The sequence below is a fragment of the Bicyclus anynana genome, chromosome 21, assembly GCF_947172395.1.
Source record: "Bicyclus anynana chromosome 21, ilBicAnyn1.1, whole genome shotgun sequence".
Lineage (NCBI taxonomy): Eukaryota > Metazoa > Arthropoda > Insecta > Lepidoptera > Nymphalidae > Bicyclus > Bicyclus anynana.
Window position 1 is genome coordinate 12,991,950 of NC_069103.1, and position 25,674 is coordinate 13,017,623.

Genomic DNA, 25,674 nt, shown 5'->3' on the forward strand with positions numbered 1-25,674 from the left:
AGTCCAATCGAAGGAAACTAGTTTGAGTTATCAGCCTATTTCTTAGACCATTAATAACTGGACGTGGTTCGCTAACCGTTACCCCTCTGGCAAAGATCAAAAATCTAATGCGTTTATAAAAACTGTTGCAACAGAATCGATTTTTCATTGTTGTAATCGTTTTCGTCGTGTAAGGAGCTCCCTAAAAATGCCGGTTTGTGTAGTTAAATGGCATAAAAAAACGGCCAAAAACTTGTAGTTTAGTAAAAGATGGAGTAACGTTTCATTTGAAAGTATTTAAACCTTAATTTTATCAAATTTTTAATAAAAACAATTTATAAAAAGAATCGATTCTTTTGACGAAACAGCCAAACATCGATCAGTAATCGAATATTCTATGTATTTATTCTGTGGATAGTCTAAGCAATGTCACAGTAAATATACAAGCAGTAGTTTGACTTCATACTAGAGGTCGAAACGCGAGCTATACCTCAATTTCAATTTCAACTTACTAGTTAAATAGATTTTATTAATTAGAAATAAGACTAACCCACTAATACACTAACAATATACTAACATAGAAAAAAAAATTAAAACTGTTACTCTTATTAATTGAAAAACTTGTTTAATGTAATAATGTAAGGAATAATAAAGGCTTTGAAATTGAGAAAAACATAAGGGATTAAAGGGCTAACATAATCTACGGAACCCTACACTGCGTGTGGCCCGACACGCACTTGACCGGTTTTTTAATATTTGGTCACGTAGTGTGGAGGTAATACCTAGATGGCATCACCAAAATAAACATATGAATACGACCTATCCTTCAAGGTCATTGATTAGTATCAGCCTTATTTAAATCTACCAATCAAAAAACAACACGCATTTTATTGATCACTTCCTATTTTACTACAATTTACAAAATATTTTATTTGTTTACATAAAAAAAGTATATTTACAATCTCAAAACTAAATGGAAATACAAAGTTGGCAAATGTAATTAGGCAGGCAGCCCTATCACATGTTTACGTACCGCGCGCTGTAAGTAGTTATTTCAAAAATACGGCCGAGTATACTGCTTGTATATATTTTTACTGTGCACAATGTGTTTGTTAGTGTGTGTAAAAATTACGCGTGTGTGTATTGCGAGTCAAATTTATAGTTGTGTGTAGTGTATGGACACAGAATATACTTAATGGTGTTAAATGTTTTCGATGTGTGAGTTTACCTCGTCCCCCTCAAAAATGACAGACTTTTTTGTTGGTGAATTTGGGTGCGAACCGCGTCCAGTTATTAATGGTCTAAGGCCTATTTTAATATATTCATCTGAGGAACAAAAGTATCATACCTGTGCACAAAAGCTAGAACTCAGAGCCATAATAATGACTGTAAAAAAAATCAATAGTAATAAAGAAAACGACATTTTTGTTTTGAATTTTGCGCTAACGTGAATCTAATATTTGATATTTATGTTTTGTTTTTATCGCTGATACTTTTTGTAAGTTGAAAATTCAATGATGGATAGTTCGTTTTTTGAATATCGCGACCAAACGGCCGTAGGGAGTGATTCCGACAGTGAAATTATTGATAATAGCTTCACCCCGTCTTTCACTCCAAAAACCCCAGGAAAGAAAAATCAAACTGTGGTACCTGAATCTGATGAATACACCGAAGGTAATATGTAACACTTTTTGTATATAATGAAGCTTCAATAGTTACAAGCTACACGGATAAAGGGCAGGACTCTGTCTACTGTCGTTGTTGATCCACTCCTATAAAGGACAAGTTTTTCACTTAGTTGGAAGGGTTAGGGGTACTTAGACGTACTGAAATAGATGTGGCTCATATTCTTTTTTTGTAATTTACTTCTATAGAGCTTAGTCACAAAAGTGACCATGTAGCTCTTGTAGGGTAACTTTTATATACAAGCATTAACTTAAACTATCTTAGGAGTTAATTAACAATACGCTTATCTATATTATCCTTTACTATTTTTTATAAAAATCTTGTATTTTCGCTGGTAGGGCTTCATAAAGCAGCATTTACTGAAGGGAACTTTTCAAACTGTACTTCACTTCAAATACATGGTAAACATCCTCAGGCACACTACAGTCTGGGCTTTGAAGAGGGTACTTTTTTAACCTTGTAGGCAAATCTTTTTAATGGAATATGTTCAGAGCAAAGTCTTACAGCTATACTACAGCCTTTGTTGAGGAATACTTACCAATAAATTAGAAATGAAGTTAGAAAACGCATGTCATTTCATTACTTATTTTTTTTTAATTATGTATGGTTTGTTTATAAAATGTTATATAAAATTTATAAACCATATCTAATTGTTCTAAGCTTATTAATCAAATTTATTTTCATTATTTTAAGAACAAGTTCATTACAATTAATATTAGGTGTGAAATGACTACTAAGTTATACCCTCATTTTGAACTTCTTTGTTGGTAAACAGTACTCATTAAGAACGGCTGTAGTATAGATTTACATCCTGTCGACCCATCTTGTAATTTCTAACTAAGTAAAAACAATCTGTGAAGTACGGAGCAACATTGGTCAGTAAACTAAGCAAGCCTGTTTGGCATACTCATCAACCCTCTTGTATACTTTATGCTGATGTGAGATGAGATCCATTGCAATATGTATTCATATTGATTGATTATGATTGAAGCTTACATAATAGATCTATTATAACATAGGCTACCGGTGTTCCTTGTTTAGATGAGATACATTGAGCCAGATGCTGCTATGCACTTTTATATTCTTTCCAATCCAAAATCCAAATTTTCTGGTTTCAAAACTGATTCATGAAACATAGCAGTGCATGCTTAAAAGGATGCACATAATTTAGACCTATTAATATAAAAACAATGAGGGGATGTTCTCACTGAGGAATACACTCGAAAAGTGAAGTTATCATAGAACACATCTGTTTATACTTATTTTACTGATAGCATATAAACCAAGAAGAGAATTCATACCCCTTCTACTTTTAGCACACAAATACTATGTACTTTGCAATTTACTACATTGTAATTTGTAAATTTATTGTAGATGAATCAGAGAAAGAGAATACTCCTGCAAATGTATCCAAACCGGTGAACAGAAAGAGCAATTTGATGGTGCCACATATAGTATTAAGTAGTGACGATGGTAAGCTTTATCTATACTTCTATACTAATACTAGCGAACTACAACTTGGTCTGCCCTTAGACCTCCTAAATCTGGCCTTGTTGCAAGGTATGTTCTCAGTGGATATCTACTGAATATAATACCTCCCTGCCGAATTTCATCTTTCTAAATTCTATGTAAAGTGGTATTTGGGATTTTGTGACCTTTCACTTTTATATATTTATATGGAAAAGAAAAGGTAAAGTTTGTAAGGTTGTAGATCTCTGTATCTACTGAATCTGCTTCTGAAAATTCTTTTAGCAATAGAAAGTTACATTATTTATTACAGCTATTTATAACTATATTCCCACGGGAATGGGAAATATATAGGTGAATACGTAAGACGTCTTCTAGTAATTATATTTAAATAGGAAAGATAATAATAAAATCTAGATAAATCATATAAAAGAAATACATATCACTTAAACATTTTTACTTATGTTCATTGAATTTTATAGACAGAAGCAATAGAGGCAGCATTAGAAGACAGTCAAATTTTTCAAATAATGTAGTTATTTCTTCAGATGAAGAAGAAAGTAAGTTAAAAATATTATTTTTTAAATATATCTGAATTTTTGTCTAAGTCGTATCACTAAGTTAATACTGTTCAATGTTTTTTAGCAGACCAAATGTCCCCAGAAATAATACCAAAACGTCCCCCAGTTAAGCCCTCTCCAAGATCCTCCAGTTCTTTTATTGGAAGAAAAAAAAAGAGAATCGTGGCCCTCTTAGATTCTGAATCAGACAATTCGTTTGTCAAAGAACATTCACGAAAGAAAAAATGTATAAAAGACAGTCCGGTAAAGATTGACAGTCTACGAAAAAAAGTTATTCGTAATATACAGAATATGAGTATACAAAGTGATATTGTTGTAAGTGACAATGACGACGATGATCAATCTGATGACGAAAGTCAGTATGATGAGAATGAATCACAAGCCAGTGAATCAGAAAATGATTGTGAACAAAATACCAAAGATAAAGACAAATGTCACAATAGTGATAATAATATGAAGAATTTCAAATTAGTGCTAAGTGACAACAGTGATACTTCTCTGAATGAAGTCAGTGACAGTGATGAACATGATCACAAAAATAAAGACAATAGTGACGACAATAAAAAACAATCAGATCAAAGTGATGCTATAGAGCCTTCAATAAATGAAGGTAACGATATTGAACAAAGTGACAAAGAATCTTCTAGAAAAGAAAGCAGTTTGGAGAATGAAAAAGATGATACTGCCTTATCACATGAACTATCAAGTGGTAAGAAAAGCATCAACTCAAGTGACGATGGTCTAGAAGAGGAACAGATGGTAATGTCGCGTGCTACTCGAATGAGTATCATGGGAGTGATACCTAAAGATAATGAAAGCGACGATTCAGACTATATTGAGTCTGATAATGTAAGTTAATACTTTCTTCTATCAGAACTTATTCAGACAAGCCCTTTCATATAGGGCTGTACTCTTTTTGATAGTGCCTGTTTGGGTTTTACTATCATGCTTATTTCTGTTGCTGCATTCCTGTATTCTGGTCTGAAGGGTATTGGTGGTATTAACATATGAGGCTTTACATATTTGCCTCGGGTTGACAAACAAGGTATAGTACTGTAGGGTGTGTTCATTGTATCAGGACTACATTTGTTAGCCCCAAGTCATGTAAGGTGGTGTAAAACAAGCAAGCGCAACAACATCCTTGCAAAAAAATATATTTATACAGAATATTTATCAATGAATAAATAAATAATTAAAATAGTAATTATAATTTAATAGGCTTAGACCAGTTAGATAAACTTAATATATTTTGAATAACTTTAAATAAAAAAACAATACATCATTACCTTCATTCAATTCCTGAGGAATTTTATTCTCTGGTTCAGCCACACCGGTAGTACTTTCAAGTATTTTGTTAGTAAATTTATTATCATTTTAAGATGGAAGCAAAAAAATATCCAATTATAAAGAATATTTTAATATTTTATATATCAGATTTTCAGATTTAGATCCATGCAAGAGGCCAAGAGATGTCCCGCAGCGGATGTCCATTGGCTAATAATGATATATCAGATTTTATTATTTCCTATAATTATCACCTTGTTTTGTGCTTCATGGTCTGTATAGAAAATGGGGACCCATTAACCCACCCTTGCGCCATAAGTCTGGTGTCCTGAGGTTTATCTCTTCAGTACTAAGTGCCTGGCACACACAGTGCATCTATAAAATGCTAAACAATTAATGTCTAAATTTTCTAAAATATCTGTATTAATAAGAGCTAACATTTCAGACAAACCATTCGTCCCGAGCAAGTTCAATAGGAGACTTGCGCCAATCAGATATTGAGAGACATACTGTCCCAGAAGAAACTACGAAAACAAACAATGTAGATTGTTCTAGAACAAGCTTACCTATGCCCAGCTCTGAACACAATGAAACTGACAATTCATCAACTAAAAATGATTCAAAAGTCTCAAATAGTAACCTGTACAGCCCTGAAATATGTAATTTGAAAACCAAAATGCTGGGTAGTGTGAAAAAAGAAGCTAAATCGTACAAAGAAAGTGTCATAGATGATGATGTGACAATAATAGACAAGGAACCTGAGATAATTGCACTGAGCAGTGATGATGAATTTGAGGTATGAACTATTTGTATTTTGATATCTCTAAAATGTCCCACAGATTCACTCACAGGCAAATAAGTGAATTTAAAATATGTAATGGCACAGAATACATATGTATAATTAGTAGGTAGATATTTTAATACATTAAAAAAAATATTTTTTTATAAATATAATTGTAACTAGCGGACCCGGTCAAGCTTCGTTTTGACATAAGTGCACTTATTCTCTATACCTACCCTTCTATACCTCCCCTTACCCCTACCCTACCCCTACCCTACCCCTACCCTACCCCTACCCTACCCCTACCGCTTGACTCTTAAACGTTTGTGTGGGAAATAGAAAAGGGCAGTTTTTAGGGTTTTACCGGAAATTATTTGATTTTTCTCACCTTTTAAACCTTCCCTATACCTCCACGAACATTTTAAGACCAAGATAAGATAAATCCGTTAAGCCGTTCTTGAGTTTTAGCGAGACTAACGAACAGCAATTCATTTTTATATATATAGATGTGCACACTTTTTCTTGTACTTGAAAATGTAGCAACCCCCCCTAAATTTTTACCAGCAACTTTGATACTACAAAGAGTAGACACAAGTGTTATAATACTAATTTGCAAACTTCGATAAGTATACAAGTTTTTAAAATGGTACACTTCAGTTCCATGCATTTTTTTACAAGACAATTTTGTTAAATCGGGTCATCTTATTAAAAGAAAAATAATAATTATTGCACTCAAAGCTTCTTCTACAAAACAAATAAAACATTATTTATAAAAATAGTATTAAAGTACATTTAATCCGTAATTTTTAATAAAAATCCGATCTTTAAAATCACACTACATTACAGTAGTAATAAGTAAGTAAGTAGTAAAGTATTAATAATTATTGTATACTAGTGGACCCGGTCAAGCTTCGCTTTGACTTATGTGCACTTCTTCCCTATCTCTACTCTACCCCTGCCCTACCCCTCTCTACCCCTACCCTATCCCTACCCCTTGACTCTTAAACGTTTGTATGGGAAATAGAAAACGGTTGTTTTTATGGTTTTCCCGGCAATTATTCTAATTTTTCTCACTTTTTAAACCTTCTCTATACCTCCACGAACATTTCAAGACCAAGATAAGATAAATCCGCTTAGCTTAGCCGTTCTCGAGTTTTAGCGAGACTAACGAACAGTAATTAATTTATATATATATATAGATTGCGTAATCCTATAAAAATGTATATTTTCTTTTAATAATTTTTTTCTTACGAAACGAACGGAAAAAGTAAAAATATGTGGGTATTTTTGAAATTGTCATTTTGTAACCGATATGTCAAATTACGTGTACCTAAACGTAGTACAAATGGCGAGTCATGCGTATTATTTTCAAAAATAGTTTATTAATCGTTGTTTTTAGTTTATGATTGTGGAAAGGTGAAAAAATGCCAAAAATGGTAAGCAAAGCCTTTTCTCTGTTTGCTGAACAATATTTTTAGATGAAAATCAAATAGACAGAAATTCGATTAAAGTGAGATGATAAAATGGAGTCGCATTTTCATGTTATTTAATTATTATTCGTTTCATAGTTATATTTTGTTTAATCAAATTGCTTTAAATTGATAAGATTGAATCTTTCTTTCGCTTGACGGTGACTAAATCAAAAAGTTCCTTTATATAACAATTATTAATCGGTATTCGTTAGTTTCGTTGAAAGTTCTTTTTAACCGACTTCCAAAAAGGAGGAGGTTCTACGTTCGGCTGTATGTATGTTTTAAATTCATAATAACATTTATAATAACGCAATTTTTTTAAATAAAATAGATTTTAAATATTGTTCAGGCATGCAAGTGTAACAAACAAACTATCTTTTGTATTTACATAATTAATACACTGGCGAATGACCGCGACTGTTCTCATGAAATTATGTTTTTTAAAAATCATGCCGGAAGGATTTTCCAAAATAAAAAGTAGCCTTGGATGTGTCCCAAGCTATTTATCTTTATAATCCAAATCTAAATTTCATCTAAATTTGTGTAGTAGTTAAGCCGAGAAAAGGTAACAGACAGACGGACTACTTTCGGGTTTATATGCGTGTTAAAGACGTACCGCCAATGATATGGCGGTCTGTACGATGTCGTGTAGAAACCGAAAGGGGTGTGGATTTTCATCCTACTTCCATCTTATTGCAGAATCACTTAACATGTATATGTAGTATGGATTAAATATGGATTATTAATTTTAGGAGAAATCAGAACAAAAATCTCCTAAGGATAAGAAATTGGGGTCCAAAGATGGCTTTACAAATCAGTTGCAAGGCAACACCATCAAGCAATACCTGGCACCCCCCAGTTATCCAAACCAGAACATTGTCTACGTCAAGAAGCAAGTCAGGGAAAATGAACTCCAGAAACTCAACGGGCTCAGAGAGGACTTGCAGAATGTTAGGGTTAGTACTTGAAAAAGAATCGGTTGTCTGTAAAGTCTGTTTGCTGACGATAGTTGAACGTGACAACGTCATAAGAAAATAATGATGGAATGGTCGCATTTTTTAAAAGATCGTTTTTCGTTAAATACTGTATTTCTCGTAAAAAAAGTTGGCAACCCTAGAGCGAGGGAACGACGCATGACGTCATCTTTTTTCGGGTGTGCAGCCGGTTCCACCGAATTAAAAGACGTTGTCACGTCAAAATACATCATAAATCCGACTCGCAAATGGCCGCTTTTTTTTTTGGTTTGGTTAACATACTATTAGCATAATTAATTCATGCTTGGTGTAGCCAACAATAAATTGATATTGTGTGTTAACTTAATTTAATTTTCTTGTCTGTTTTTTTTTCTCTATGTATGTATTATGTAAACAATATCAAAATGTTGTTCCTATATGAACAAATGAAAATCATAATTTTTATATTAATATTAAATTTAATCCTTAGAAAGCTTAAATGATTTCATTTTAAAAAGGCATTTATATTTTCTTTTTCTATGATATGCCCCAGGGTATTTTGTTACATATTTTAACACATAATATATGTGTGGGCTGGTGTCATTAAGTGGTATTGTGTTTGCACTAAGTTATGTAAACAGGCACTATACATGTTTAAAACTTTTTTTTTCATCAGTACTTAATGGACAATATGGATGTCTCTACGCTGCCGGACCATGGCGCGAAGCTCATGGAGCGGCTCAACACGCTAGAGCGTGACGTACAGCGGCAGGGGGACAAAGTCGCCAACATGATCGTCGAGCCAGGTAAGCCAACGCTGACCGACAGCGGCGTGAAGCTCATGGAGCGGCTCGACACTGGAGCTAGACGTACAGCGGCAGGGGGATAAAGCTTTTAACAACAGTAACGATTTTTTGAAATTTTAAGTTCAGTAGATTAGTAAATTGATCTTATTTCTATTTAACTAGTAAAGACCTCTCATTAAGTATAGGCCCGCAGTATATGGGGCATGTACTGCGCCTAATTATATTCTGTTAATACATATCTTGTTTCAGAGATGCCTACCATAGAAGATATAGCCAGAGACGGGTTTGCCTCAGCCTCAGACAGAGGCCTCACTTGGGATGACATTCAGAAGGCCAGCAATGCTGTGCAGCCGAGGATGTTTGGCAAACAAGGTATAATATTATATTATTTTATTATAAGGATAACGGTATAGTGGGGAAAGTGAAATCAAACTTTTGAGTACCTGGTACTTTGGTCTTCGTTTTTAATTGATTTACCAAAATTATGTCTAGATCTAATATAAAAGAAATTTATCGAGTATTGTTTTATTACTTACTGTTTTTTTTTTATTTTAGCAATGTCCACCCACGTGGCCGAACGCAACGTGATCCTGGACCGTTTGCGCGATCTGTACGAGTCTCTCGCGTCGCGGCCTAAAGAGAACTCGCTCGCGAAACAGCCGGCCGGCGTGAAGACCGAGCTGATGGAGCACCAGCTGCACGCGCTCGCCTGGCTGCGCTGGCGGGAGACACAGCGACCTTCGGGCGGCGTGCTGGGTGAGTGGCCAACTGAACTGAAGATACCTCCTCTAGCTCCGCACCATCACCAGCTGGTACTCGTACGTGTACTGTGTGTCACACAGTCCAGTTAGGTAGGTCCATTTCGAGAAAGAGGTAAATGGCCGAAACCAGCTCGGAGCGCATTCAGGAAACTCCGCGGCTTATTTACGTGCGCTGGCGGGAGACACAGCCACCCTCGGGCGGCGTGCTGGGTGAGTGACCGACTGAACTGAAGAGACCTCCTCTAGCTACGCACCATCACTGTAGGTACTCGTATTATAATAACCTTTGGCATATTTTTGGACTAAAGTTATGCACCGTATACCGTGTCACACAATCCAGTTAGGTAGATCAAATTTCGAGTAAGACTTGAACCGCCAAATGTAGCTCGGCTTGGCAGCGGTCAGGAAACTCCACGACATCTTTATGTCCAAAATTCCTGAAGATGAAACAGTGCGTGTTGTCAGTGATGACCTATTTACGGGCCTTATTAGATGGCTCAAAATTACTCAGCGGGCGATGGAGTTGCTATGCGTGATCGAGACAAAGTGGCAATGAGAAGGCCACATAGTTTGAAGAACCGATGGTCTTAAGGGTCAGAAGGTGCTGGAATGGCGACCCCGCACCGGAAAGCGCAATGTTGGTCGACTCGGTTGTTGTAGGCTCTCCTAGTATTAAGGTGCGTTTGGGACATTATGACTATAATTTTAAGTTTTCGAATTTACTTTTCACGATAATAACGCAACCTGAAGATTCAAAGTACTTGTAAACTATGCCTGCTTAATAAAATAATTGATTTGAAATTTGGAAACGCTTGAATAATTGTATATTTTGCTCTAAGCGGACGACATGGGCCTGGGGAAGACCATCACTATGATATCGCTTATAGTCGCCGACAAGGAAGGCACCATCGATGATGATGAAGATGACGACGAACCAATAAACGCAAGACGTGAGTATACTTTTATTTTTGTAACTCTGAAGCGGTTTTATAGGGAGTGTCCCGTAAAATGACATAGTGTGATTGCTGACTGCAAACCCTACTAAAACAATGAAATTCATGTTAGCCGAAATTTTACGGTTTTTAAGTTGTATTGATTTTTCTACAAAATGCAAAAATCCCTTAGTGCACTTTTGTCGTACCATGTGTTGAAATAGTTATTTATGCCACTGTCATATTGTAATGAGGGCATTTGTAGTACGAGTGCTACAATAGCTAATTACGTGCAGTGGCATACAATACTTTTTCTACGACTATGATAAAAGAAATAGAAGAATTAACAAAACTTAGTAAATGTAAAAGTATACATTATTATTTACCAAGTTTTGTTAACATATAGGCTTTGAGAATGGTTTCCTCGATTTTGTATCAGCGTGGCCTCCTAGATTTTTGTAGCCAATGCCATAGAACTAGGTATTTAACAAATTTTAAAAATATTGTAGTATGGTTATAAACATTATAACCAACAAAATTAGTTTGGTAATAAACTTTACCAAAGAACCTGTATGATAGAAATGAATAGCTTTGGGATATGGTTTGAAGTATTGAGCAGATTACGAAATAGGAGTTAAAAATTGACTTTAGCTTTGATTTTATACTTGGTAATTATTTTTAAATAATGATTTCCACTTTTTTTTTTCAACTAAGTAAGTTTTTTCTAAAAAACGGGTCAAGGGAAACAGAAAACAAAACGTTCCATATGCCCCATAGTGACTAGAGGAGGCACTCTGGTGGTGTGCCCCGCCACGCTCGTCCAGCAGTGGGCTGCCGAGGTGGGCAAACACTGCAAATCCCACGCGCTGTCCGTGTGCCTGCACCACGGCGCCTCGCGAGCTACGCAGCCGCACCGACTGGCCGCCAACGACATTGTCATCACCACGTATAACATTCTGCAGAGAGAAAGTGAAAAGGTATTGCATTATTAAAAAAGTTTTATTCAACTTATCTCATTCTTCTTCTACATCTACCAGACCACGTGGAACACCCCTAGATTTGTTCATAGAAAAAGAATATGAAGCCAGATTGTGAAGATTTGGAAGAGCAGCAAAATCACACACGGTATACCGCAAGGTAGTACCCTAGGTCCGACGCTATTCTTACCTTATATGAACGACCTGAACAATAATATTATATAACTAAAATTTTAAATTTAATTAGTCTTAATTTTAATTTTACCTGAAATAGTATTTGGAATTCTCATGCCTAACTTGTGATATAAATTGTTCCTATAAATTAAATTACTTATTGTTATATATTTTATATATTAGATTATATTAGAATATATTAGATCATGTTGTAGCTAAGAAACTAATGACATTACTTATACTCTGTAAAAAATTGTGAATGTTGTGAAAAGCTTTTAAATAGTTAAGCATTGACATAACCTAAAATTGTAATTTAATGTGGTAATGTTAATGTATTAACGGTAGATTAACATTCTACAGAGAGAAAGTAAAAAGGTATTGCATTATTAAAAAAGTTTTATCTCATTCTTCTTCTACATCTACCATGTTCGTAGATGGTGGAGAAAAAGAAATTGAAGCCAGATTGTAAAGGTAGCCGGTGTCAGTAGCAAGAGCAGCAAAATCACACACGGTATACCACAAGGTAGCACCCAGGGTCCGACACTATTCTTACCTTATATAAACGACCTGAACGACCATGAAACTCGAAATCAAAAGCGATGCCATTTTCATTCCATTTTCATTCACATTCATTCATGTTCACATTTGCCTTTGTTGATGTTCCTATGGCTGACGTTGTATTATAAAGGGGAATATGCCAGAAAACTGTTCTGGCATATTCCCCTTTATAATTATAGTGTTAATGTGTGTGTGTCGTGTAGAAAGGCGTGCTAACGCGCGTCCGCTGGCGCCGCGTGATCCTGGACGAGGCGCACGTGGTGCGCAACCACAAGTCGGCCACGTCGCAGGGCGTGTGCGCGCTGCCCGGCCGCCGCCGCTGGGCGCTGACCGGCACGCCGCTGCACAACAAGGACCTGGACATGTTCGCGCTGCTCAAGTTCCTGCGCTGCACGCCTTTCGACGAGCTCACCGTGAGTAGCCAGGGGATTTAGTGATGCCAGAGTCTATTTATTTATTTATTAAGTTGCTAGCGATTTTTGCACAGTTTTACAAATACAAAAAAAAAAAACAACTTATTAACTAACATGCTTAGATTATGCAAAATCGTATTAAAGCAAACATTGCTTGCAAAACCACTGTTATCTAAGTTATAAAACAAAATACTTATATTTTACAACTTAATTGTAAATCTAATGTAACCTAATTAAAAGCAGAAAAAATTGAAATATGTAATATGTATCTAAAACTATATAATCAAAAATTAAAAATTAAAAGAAAAAACTAAACAATAAAAAGTAAAAAAACAAGGTAAATAAAAAGTAATAAAACAAGCCAGTCATACTTGGCTAACCAGGTTACTAATGATTAACCTGCGAAAAGTGTTTGGCGAAGTTTGCGAGTCGAGCTCGAGGAATGAAGGATGGGGGATAGAATGAGACGACTCTCTGAACGCGTCTCTTGATGATGTCGGGATGAGACGACTCGCTGAAGACGTCTCCTAACGTTCAAAGGTGTAAGTTTATTATATATTTATCCATTATAAAAATTATTTCGTTAGTGAAAAAGTCTATGTTATCTCTATATTCCTACAAGAACGGAAACGCGGATCAAACCGCGTGATCGTCCGCTAGTTAACAAATATCACCCTGTGCTATCCGCAGATGTGGAAGAAGTGGATCGACAACAAGAGTCTGGGCGGCTCGCAGCGGCTCAACACCATCATGAGCTGCGTGATGCTGCGCCGCACCAAGCTGCAGCTGCAGGAGCGCGGCCAGCTCAAGTGTCTGCCCGACCGCAGCTCGCAGGAGATCCTGGTCACGCTCACGCAGGAAGAGATGAACGTCTACCAGAAGGTTGGGTTTCTCCTTCTCTTTCTCCAGCTATTGTAACTACTGACCATCATTTTAGAAAGAAAGAAAGAAAGAAAATAAGTTGAAAGAAAGAAAGAAAATAAGTTGAAAGAAAGAAAGGAAACGCTTGCGATGTTCCGCACACCCGGGTGTACGCGGGCCACGCCTTCTTGCTACTTCTATTGCCTTTGTGATATGATATCACTTTTACATATGCAGGAAGAGATCAATGTCTAGCAAAATGTTTGGTTCCTCACGCCATTCCTCCCTCTATAAGTTGCAATTTTTTAAAATGTATTCTTTATCAGGTGCTGGTATTCTCGAAGACGCTGTTCGCACAGTTTCTCCACCAGCGCGCGCAGAAGCAGTCCGGCCTGCAGAGCGTGGTGGCGCCCAACAAAAACAGCGAGTACGCTAAAATGCATAAGAAGATGATCGCTTTACAAGGTATGTTATAAGTATAACATTATCGTTATTGTCATCAACATCGTCATCTTCATCGTCATCGTCATCGTCATCGTCATCGTCATCGTCATCGTCATCGTCATCGTCATCGTCATCGTCATCGTCATCGTCATCGTCATCGTCATCGTCATCGTCATCGTCATCGTCATCGTCATCGTCATCGTCATCGTCATCGTCATCGTCGTCGTCGTCGTCGTCGTCGTCGTCGTCGTCGTCGTCGTCGTCGTCGTCATCATCATCATCATCATCATCATCATCATCATCATCATCATCATCATCATCATCATCATCATCATCATCATCATCATCATCATCATCATCATCATCATCATCATCATCGTCATCATCATCGCCATCGTCATCGTCATTGTCATTATCAGCCGTTGGATATCCACTGCTGAACATAGACCTCTCTTCATCTAGTAGAGCCGCCTTTATCTAGTAGATACCTGCAACCTCGACCTAGTGGGACCAACACAAAGGTCATGTTATAAATATATGCTGAAGCGAATGTAATTTTTGTTTGTTATGACTCTTAAACCAATCAGTATAAATCTTTTTAAACAGTTACTACAGTGCATCTATTGTTTCAAGAGAGTGGATATTGAGCTAAAAGGAGGAGCTTGATCCCGTAATGAGTCGTTAAAATAAACTGACAATATACATATTACTTATCTAAGCAGTAAATCTAAATAATATAATTGCGCAGTCTAATAAAAAGAGCATATAAGTAGGTCCAATGCGTCAACGAATTACTCTTTATGAGAGGAAAACATGTTGTTGACCAGTAACAGTTAAATTAAATATGTCGTTATCTCTTTCGTTGCAATGGGACAAAAAAGGAAAGCGATATTTTCGATTTCGTCAAACAATACCAATGTCTCTCTCATCGCGAGATATCTCTAGAGACTAACATATAATAACGGGTTTCCTCGCATGCAGGTGCTAAACCGGTGAAGTCCCACGAGATCCTGGTGCTGCTGCTGCGGCTGCGGCAGGTGTGCTGCCACTGCGGCCTCATCGCCGCCATGCTGGACCACGACAACAGCACCGAGCTGGCGGAGGACGCCGGCAGCGAGGATCTGCTCGCCGAGCTGAACAAGCTCACGCTGGAGGACAACAACGCCAAGAGACGAGTGAGTATCCTACTGTCTGTTTATATTATACTAGCGGACTTGATGTAAAATTTCAAACAACCCCTACCCCCTACCCTATTCTACCCTACCCCTACCGCTGTCCTACTCTTCCGCGCATATTTTTTTTTTTCTCTCTCTTAAGAACCTTCTCTTGACAATAACAAATAACACATGTGAAATCAGTCCAGCCATTCATGCGTGATGATGTGACCAAGGCATATATGGATTCATTTTTATATATGTAGACAAGCGGACCCGGTCAAACTTCGCTTTGACTTGCACTTATTTCTTCCCTACCCCTATCCCTATCATACCCCTGTCCTACCCCCTACTCCTAGGCCCTATCATACCCCTGTTCTACCCCTACCACTATCATACCACTGTCCTACACCTACCCCTATCATACCCCTATCCCTATCATAGCCCTGCCCTACCCCTACCCTACCCTGTCTTTCAAGTTGGATCAAACTGCACATGTTGTGTAAATTTAATTAAAATTCGTTAAGTAACTTAGGAGTCCTTCGAGAACAAACAATTTACACGTAATTTATATATATTTAGACTAGCCGAGGCCCGCGACTTCGTCCGCGTGCAGGTACCCACCGACCAGCGCACATCCGTCATACATGTTAAGTGCACTGTAATGTTTGGTCATTATTTTGTTGAGGATTTTTTTTTAAAACAATGATACGAGTACCTCCGAAGATGAAAATGATGTTACGGGAAATTTTGTTCAAAATTAAATACTTGTATTTATATAAGAATTATCTATATCCTATCCTACTTCCTACTAATATTATAAACGCGAAAGTTTGTATGGATGTTTGGATGTTTGTTACTCTTTAACGCCGTTACGTAGTAGCGCTCAATCAATCGCTTCAGTAGTGAAGCGATTTGGCTAAAATTTGGAATGGAAATGGATTTTACTCTGGATTAACACACAGGCTACTTTTTATCCCAAAAAAATCCATGGTTTTCCGAAATTTGTGAAAAATTATGTTTTTAATGATATGAATGTTTGTTACTCTTTCACGCCTCGACTACTTAACCAAATTAGCTGAAATTTGGTATTGAGATATATTATAGCACGGATTAACACATAGGCTAAATCCATCCCGGAAAAATCCATGGTTCCCGAGGGATTTGTGAACAACTAAATTCCACGCAGACGAAGTCGCGGGCGTCCGCTAGTCATCTATATTATTTCAGAATATTTTTTTATGACCATGAAAAAATATAGTTAACTAACTATAATCTTATTATATTATACTTACCTACTGGGTTTTTTTGTTAAAAAAATTAAAATTTTGTTTCTGCAGAGCACGGGTAGACATGATGACGAGAACGAGGCCGAGCCCGGCGAAGGGACGACGGCGGCCGAGGCCATCAAGTCCGTCCTCTCGTCCAACAACCCCGTGTTCAGCCTACAGAGACAGTCGTCCAAGATCAAAGCTGTCATGGAGTGCCTTCAAAATAACGTTTTTAGTAAAAAAGGTGAGTTTGTTCTAGCTGTATATACAGGGTGCTCGGGAGTATTTCCCATAACTTCAAGGTGTTTACGAGTCCATGTTTTTTTTTTTAAATTGAATAAATATTATGACCTAATAAAGGAACTAACTAAAAATTGCTATATAGTTAGTCTGTACGCCGTAGAAGAAGGTGCAAGAGAGATTACCAGCAAAATCTCTCTATAACTTGCTTAAAGACCTTGGCCTCTCTAGAAGTGCAGCTAGTTCTATACTAGAACAAGTATCCAAAGCTGCTCTAATAGGATCTTACCAAATTTGGCTAGGCAGGGAGAACGGGGAGTGTTGATCGATCGTGAAGGAGTTCCTTAACCCTACATCCTGTAGTCACAAGTTCAGGACTCTGCTCGGAGTTCTTCTCTCTACCCAGCACCCGCACTATGAATCTATGGAATGCATATTCGTCTCTCTTCATACAAAGTAATTCAAATAATTCAGACTAACCATGTAACACACGCCTTTATCTATCTTTGCATTTTAAGATACGTAAAACAATAAATTCACACACACAGATAATTAAGGAAATTCTCTGGTATGCAAGTTTCCGTACGATGTTTTCCTTTCAGTTTGAGACACGTGATATTTAATTTCTTAAAAAGCACACAACTGAAAAATTGTAGGTGCATGTGCATGGATCGGATTCGAACCCACACCCTCCGGAATCGGAGGCAGAGGTCATATCCACTGGGCTAACACGGCTCTTTATATTAGTTAGAATAACATTATAAATACATTATTATCGTAGGAGAGAAAGCTGTAGTGGTATCCCAGTGGACATCGGTGCTGGGGCTCGTGGAACGCGAGCTGAAAGCGGCCCGCATCGGCTGCGTCACGCTACGCGGGGACGTGCCCGTCACCGCGCGCGCCTCGCTCATCACTGCGCTCAACAACCCCAGCTCGGACGTGCGGGTGAGTGCGCGCGCAATGTGGCAGGGGTAACAAAGTGACGAATGATGGTAGGTGCAGTAAAATCGAAGCAGGGATCGCAAAGTGACGAATAACGGTGAGTGCAGTGGACGTTGATATGAAGCAGGAGTCGCAAAGTGATAGATGATATTTACTGTGTGTACTCAACAGGCTCGTCACAGCACGCGCGTCGTTTATTACAGCGCTCAACAACCCGACCTCGAACGTGCGGGTAAGTGTGCGCGCAATGTGACAGGGATCGCGAAGTATCGGATGATGGTATGCAGTGGCAGTTGCAGTGGACGTTGCATACGATGCAGGAGTCGCAAAGTGATATACGGTAGTTACAGTGTGTACTGAACAATGTTTGCAAAGTATCGAATGATGGTAGGTGTAGTAGAAGTCAATATCAGTAGTCAGGGGTCGGAAAGTCAGATGGTTGGTGGAGTGGATCTCGATAATGAACAAGGTCTCGCAAAATTATGGATTTTAACGCAAAGCTATCAGATTTCAGTATGGCAGACTTCACACACGCAGAGAATTAAGAAAATTCTCTGGTATGCAGGTTTCCTCACGATGTTTTCCTTCGCCGTTTGAGACACGTGATATTTCATTTCTTAAAATGCACACAACTGAAAAGTTGGATGTGCATGCCCCGGACCGGATTCCAACCTACGCCAACTCCAGAATCGGTGGCAGAGGTCATATCCACTGGGCTTTCACAGCTTTCCAATCGTACATACGATGAATCTTTCATAAGATTATTAATTCCAGCTAGTAAAATGATATTTCAGTGATAGTTGCACTTCTCATTTTATTGACTGGAATTAATAATCGTACTATAAAAATAGTGTTTATTATCTATTTTTCCAAATGAACACTAAAATAAAAATATATATTTTTCAAAATTCAATTTCTATTATAGTCTATAGTAGGTACCAAGTATGTACATGTATTGTGTAGGTAATGCTGTTGTCCCTGTGCGCGGGCGGCGTGGGGCTGAACCTGTGCGGCGCCAACCACCTGCTGCTGCTGGACCCGCACTGGAACCCTCAGCTGGAGGAGCAGGCGCAGGACCGCATCTACCGCTTGGGACAGCTCAAGCTTGTCAACATCTACAGGTATCATCATCGTCATCATCATCATCATCCATCATCACCATCATCGTCATCGTCATCGTCATCATCATCATCCATCATCACCATCACCGTCATCATCATCATCAACAATCCTCTGCTCTCTCGTGCTCGAGCACGAGTCTCCACCCAAGATGAGACGGGTCAGACTAATAGTCCGATTGGCAGACTTCACACTGGTATAATAAAGCCAAATTCGATGTGGAATGTTTATCAACAAACAAATTAAAAATGACGATAGATTTCATCATACTACAGCAAGAAACAAACTTTTCAGCTTTATATTTTTAGTATAGATTAATATTGAACATATTTTTGATGAATAAATTTTGATTTGACTTTAAAAAACCAAACTAGTGCAAGTCGGACTCGCCCACCCAGGTCTCCGTACGTGGAATCATTATAAATAGTTCAGAAATCAAATAGCACAGTTTATGCCGAGTTTTTCCCAAAATTCAACTTCAAACACCCCTTTTTTAAGATTTATTTATTTTCCGTATAATATATTTACAAAAAATAATTACTAAAAATCACAACTCGACATTGTAGACAATATTTGAAGGACAAAATTAAGAAGGATTCTAATTATATGTTAAGATTTAATTTAACTTGTTAATTGATTACAGAACATGTTAACGCTAAGACGGCTGGGCACAGAATAGACAGATTATTTAGAGGTGTATTGTCATTACATAATAATAAGTTACTCGGAGGATATTTTTGATTTACATGTAAATAACTTTTACAACAATATTTAGGTATTTTAAATGTTTCAATAATTTTAGTTGTAGCGACTTCGGCTTAATTAAATTAAGACAATTAGCCACTTCGCCTCAATTTCGATACGTTAGTGATATATTTAATAGTATAAAATCTTTGACAGAACCCTAAAAAATAATCAATTATCAGTAGATACAACGCGAGTGAAGTCGCGGGCGCAATGACAGTAACGCTGACGTCATAAAGTTTTCATTCATGTCAGTGGTATGTTCATACCAGCGTGGTCATTCCTTTATATCGCGAGCCAAGTTTTTTCCACATCCGTTGTTAACGGACGCGAATGAGTAACATTTCACAGTAAATTTGCTAATTGGCATCGATACGCACAAAATATGCTCTACCCATTGTTGTTATGGTGATTGTATTTCTTTTGAATTTGTATTTTATACGAATACCGTCATAACAAAATTATGTATAGCCTATTTGAACATACTTCTATTCCCAGAAGGCAGTTTGCCGAGACGTGAGCTAAACATTTTTAGGCCGGCCGCATACACTCGGTTTTTTCCGAATCCGTTTTCCTTGTACGGAAAACCGAATGCGTGGCATTAATATAAAATACACTAGTAGACGCCGCGCGTTTCACCCGCGTGATTCACGTTCCTGTAGGAATACGGGGATAAAATGTTGCCTTCCTCGATAAATGGGCTAGCTAACACTGAAAGAATTTTTCAAATCGGACCAGTAGTTCCTAAGATTAGCGCGTTCAATCAAATAAACAAACTCTTCAGCTTTATAATATTAGTATTGATTAACCGACGCGTTCGTAACGAATGCGAGCCCTTGCGATAGATATACATTCCGAATGAGAAAAAACGTAAAGTCTGCTGCAGTCTCCAGGAATTCCAAATCGGAATATCGCATAGGAAAACGAATATGGAAAAAGGGTATATGCGACTGGTCTTAGGGCCTGTACCTATAGGCTACCAAGGATTATTTTTTTTTGTTTTTGCGTTTTATAGGCCAGCTATTTGAGTTTTGCGTGAAAATCGTAGGAAATACCTACATGTAGCTCTCGTTTTATTTCAAATTTGTTTTACGTTCCCGCGGAATTTGTGAAAAACTAAATTTACGTTCGGGAGTTGCTAGTATTAAATTAATAGTTAGTATGACAATAAACTGCCTACATTTAGTTGCACTAAATCGCCTAAAGTCATCTAATAGGCTGTCAAAGCTTCACGAAATACAGTCACTTCAAAGTATTCGGGGAATTTGGCGAACATCGCAACGTCTCGCGCACGATGACGTGGTCGCCAAGATTTTTAGGAAATCGCTTTATAATACATACTAGATTACGCATTCAGTTTCGCCGGCATGCAATTTTACTGGTAATGATAGATTACCAGTCAAATAAGATTTATTTATTAATTTATTTAAGATATCTCTTAAATAAATGAATAAATAAATCGTTTATTTGTCACACATAAAGGTATTATAATTTTCTGAAGTTCAAGAACTGGCTGTCCTAGCCAGACTTTATGGATCTGTGTTAAGGACAACCAGCCCTCTCCCTCGGATTAATTAAAATTATTACATTAAAGTGAGAGTGAATTAAAACAAAAACAAATTAGGTAAAGTTTAGGTGCGTGCGTGTCTATAAAAATATAAAATTAATCGCCCAATGGGTATATAAAATTAATTGGCTGGTTAATTCAATTTGAATCTATTTCATTAAAGTCCTTTATATTATTAAATCACCATGTGCTCTGCTCTGTAATGGATTACCTACTAAAATACAATTTTCTAATCTCCGACGTAAAGGGGGTTTTAAAACGTTTACCGTACGTACTCGTATCTTTCTACCGAACATATGGATTATAGATAAAATAAACAAACAGATGGGTAGTTTGTTTATAACAGTACTAGCCAACGCCCCGCGGTTTTACTCGCGTAGTTTCCGCTCCCGTAAGAATATTGGGATAAAATATAACCTATGCCACTAACAAATAACGTGGCTTTCTTATGGTGAAATAATTTTCAAAATTGGTTCAGTAGATCCAGAGATTACCATTTACAACACCACAAACTTTACCTCTTTAATATTAATAAGTATATACACTTAATATTAAAAAAAAACATTATTCTTGTGTGTGTACAAGAGACTATAATCCGCGCCACGAAATAAGTCGCGTAGATGCATTGTCCTTTGGTGATGGCGGTCTTATTGTCATTTGTGTAAGGAGCTGACAATTTTAGTTCAGGTTTTAGCCGCGAGACTTCTTTCGTGGCGCGGAGTCTATATACGAGTGTTTCAAAAGTGACTTCGATTAGCGATTGAAATATTAAAAAACCTATTTAGATTATCTCTTAACGTACAAACACTCTCTGAGTACAATTTTATTGTAGTAAAGATTTCCCCAAATTCTCAGCATCATAATAACACGAATCGTGATGAGTGTAAATTATAAATATTCATCTTGAGTGTCGTAGAATGAATGCCTGTGTTGGCCGGACCTTACTCATTTTATAAAATCTTAAGACTATTTTTTTTTAATGGGAAAATGACATGGAAAAGAATACCTTCTTTTTTTATTTTTTACAAGTTAGCCCTTGACTATTTTCGCTTTCTGCACGACATTGTACCAGAACGCTAAATCGCTTGGCGGTAGATCTTTGTCGGTAGGGTGGTGACGGCTGAGGCTTCCCACCAGCCAGACCTGAACCAATTAAGAAAACATCAATCGGCCCAGCCGGGGATCGAACCCAGGACCTCCGTCTTGTAAATCCGGTGATCGATGATGATGATGATCCGACCAAGACCCAACGGTGTTTCGACTTCGTCAGATCATGCTCCATGTAGCTATGCGCGGTGGGCAACTATGTAGAGACCGTGGTGGACGTTTATAAGTAATATTTTCCTTGGCATAATATGAGAAACACTGTTAAATATCAAACTAGTAAGTTTCTCGAGCCAAGGGGTTTCATGTAGCTTTACAAAGGTTCAGTTTTAACTGTACAGTTTTATCTAATCGAAACTTCAAACAAAATAATTAGAAAAAACAGTACAGTTAAAACTGACGGACACATGGACGATTTAATTGATCAGTTGACTGTTCAGTTTTTATAAAATGAAGAAGGTCTGGTCGTCTTAGGCTCCTAGTCTGCGTTGACGTAGGAGATGCTAGACGAGGGTCAGTCACACGCCCAGTAATAGACGTTAGTCAACGCTCATTAAACAGGCTTTCTGATTATTTTACGTAGACTGACGTTTCCTGGAATTTGATATGAAACATATTATGTTTTTGTCAACTCTCTAATCTTAGTTATTAGCAGACGCCATGCAGTTTCACCCGCGTGGTTTCCTTCCTTAGTTTTGAAAAAAACCCAAGGGAGACCCAAGTTTTTTTTTTCAGAATTTTCAAATTTTTCTATCTTTAAATGAGTTTTTTCAACGCGATAGCTGATGTAATTAAGATTTTGAAGATCTGATTTTTGTTAAACATTTCGGAATATATTACCAATATATTAAGATACAATTTTTAACCGACTTCAAATAAAAAAGGTTTTCAATTCGACGCGTATAATTTTTTTATGTTTAGTCATTTATTTACCAATTTTGAAAATTGATTTTTGTTTGAAAAAGTATACTTTCAATTTCACCGCCTTCAAAGTCATCAGAGGGTAGCACACACGATCTTATTTTTCGCTTTTTAGTTTATTTTGTGATTTTGTCTGTTGAATTTTTTTTTTGTTAAAAAGATTATAAATTAAGTTTTATTTGTTTTGTAGAAGAAGCTTCGACTGCAATAATTGACCAAATGTACCTCCCCCCAGGTTCGTGTGCGTGGACACAGTGGAGCAGTCCATCAGGCAGCTGCAGAAGGCCAAGCTGGAATTGGCCGAGAACGTGCTGACCGGTGCCAAGAACACCGGCTCCAACGTCTCCATCGAGGACCTCAAGTTGCTCTTCAACATGGGGCCGCAGAACAACTCTTGAACAACCTTCCTACTTAACTTGGCTGTGCTTAAACTTATATGTGGAGCGGCGAAATCGAAAATGTTGTTCTCTCATTTTATGAGATGAAAGAGAGAGTTTTTCTCTTTATTTTTGAGATGGGAGTTGAAAAAGAGAGCGAAGTTTTTCTCTTTTTTTTTTGAGAGCAACATTTTCGATTTGCCACTATTGGTCGACAATATGTCTTTCTCTCGACGCGAGCTATGTTGCACCATAGACCTACTGGAAGTCATACATTCGCAATTACTTGTAATTTTACTGTACAGTGCACACTCATCTCCAACAACTACTTGCGCGACTTGAATTGTACATAATGATATGGTATGAGCTCAGACCAATTATTGTATAGGACCTGCCTCGCTAGATGTTACTTTTCTGTGAAAATATATGATCAACGATCTAATGCGATTATAAAAACTGTCTCTATTTAATCGGTGTTAAATAGTTGTAATCGTGTTCATGTGAGCTCCGTAAAATACCTTTTTGTGTAATTGAATTGTGTAAAAATCGGACAAAAACCTTTAGTTTAGTACAAGATATATACCAAATCTAAGCTCGTTTTCCTCAGAAAATGACAGACAATTTTGTTCGTGACTATGAGTGCGATACAGGTCCTTCTATAATTGGTCTGAGGGTATGAGTGATTATTACTGATTATGTTTTCAGCCTGTGCTAGCTAGACCTACGTGATTTTATAAAAGCTGAGAGTTTGTCAGCCCTTGCTCCTACCATAGATAGATAAATATAGAGTTTGGACCATAGTAGGAGAAAGTAAGTTTCAATGGGTTCATACATTTAACTTTGGGGATCTTGTTAGAGAAAGAGTAGGTACACCCGAAATAGAAAAATGTTTATACTTTTTAGAGACAATAAGCTGCTACAACTAACTTATTCCCGTTTAGTTGAGTAAGACGATGGTTTATTTTTTTGTTTTATGTTTATTTTATAAAATGTAGTAGGTAGGTCTGACCATATCATGCTCTACTCCACTACATGATGATAGATATTAGGTTTACTTATTAAAAAAAATTAAGAAAAACATATCATAGATAACAGAATAAAATATATTGAATAGCTTGGCAAACTCGTTGGTAACATTCCCGATGCCCCGCGCGCACGATGTCATACCCGCGCAGTCCCCCTTTTGCCCCGAGCGTACGACTTCACACCTTCCTTCCCCCGTCGCCCGCATATCATGTGAGTGTTATTAACGAACTTTCCAAGCCCAGCCATATTTAAGTCCCAGTGAAATTTAAATGATATTTCCCATATATTTTATTATTGTATAATATGATATTTCCCATTATATGTTATTGAAAAATGAAAAACAGGTATCTATGTACGATATAGGTTCATTCATATTTCGACTAACATTTCTTTCTCTCTGTTTTTTTCTTTTTGTCTTCCTTGAATAGTAATTTCAGGGTTGTCGTGTTCCACAATTACAACTAACTACAACTTTCTTGTACTATGTATTACTAAAAAAAATATTATTTTATTTTCAATTTATTCTTATATTCTATTGTATGGTAAAAAATTAATACATTTTTATGATAATGAAAAAAATATTATAAGATTTTAATAAATAATTATTTGGTTACTAAAACGTTGTTTTAATTCTGGCTTGATATTATACAGATAATTTTGATGAAATTACGAAATATTGATACAAAATATATTTCTTTATTGTAAAGGGTCAACAGACTTTTTTTTACCATGAATTCTTATTTATAGTATGACTTGGACTTTAGGTTGGGATTGAACTTTGGAAATTTTGGATTTGAACCACTAAGCTATTGATGCTTCAAATTCATAATCTACGTTTACGTATCACACCTTTGTTGATTATTATTAGCAGTTTCGCGCAAATTATCTGGCGAAAATAAAGTTTACAGATTTAATTGCTTGAATACTTCCAATTCCAATGATTGTTTCAGAAATACATTTTGGCTTCATGTTAGTTAAGTTTATAAATGAACTCTTTTATCAGATACATCATTAATATTCAAGAAAAAAAAACATCCAACTTTTATTGAATGAAAATTACGCAAAGGTATTCACTAAATG

At 36.9% G+C, this 25,674-nt stretch overlaps 1 protein-coding gene across 2 annotated transcripts; it reads left to right on the plus strand.

Moving 5' to 3' along the window:
• Positions 1-1,375: 1,375 nt before the first annotated feature.
• LOC112054447 (transcription termination factor 2) lies at positions 1,376-25,213 on the plus strand. 2 transcript variants are annotated; one of them, XM_052888248.1, is made up of 19 exons: positions 1,376-1,653; positions 3,040-3,138; positions 3,615-3,692; positions 3,778-4,562; positions 5,443-5,793; positions 8,003-8,206; positions 8,880-9,009; positions 9,259-9,381; positions 9,565-9,765; positions 10,610-10,720; positions 11,480-11,679; positions 12,615-12,824; positions 13,515-13,706; positions 14,012-14,150; positions 15,111-15,304; positions 16,624-16,798; positions 17,576-17,739; positions 18,700-18,857; positions 23,427-25,213. In XM_052888248.1, exons 1-19 carry the CDS (start codon positions 1,494-1,496, stop codon positions 23,587-23,589), a joined length of 3,837 nt encoding a protein of 1,278 aa, XP_052744208.1. In that variant the 5' UTR covers positions 1,376-1,493; the 3' UTR covers positions 23,590-25,213. The 2 variants fall into 2 exon arrangements, with proteins under 2 accessions (XP_052744208.1, XP_052744209.1); XM_052888249.1 differs by lacking the exons at positions 1,376-1,653; positions 3,040-3,138; positions 3,615-3,692; positions 3,778-4,562; positions 5,443-5,793 and adding an exon at positions 7,079-7,214.
• Positions 25,214-25,674: the final 461 nt, after the last annotated feature.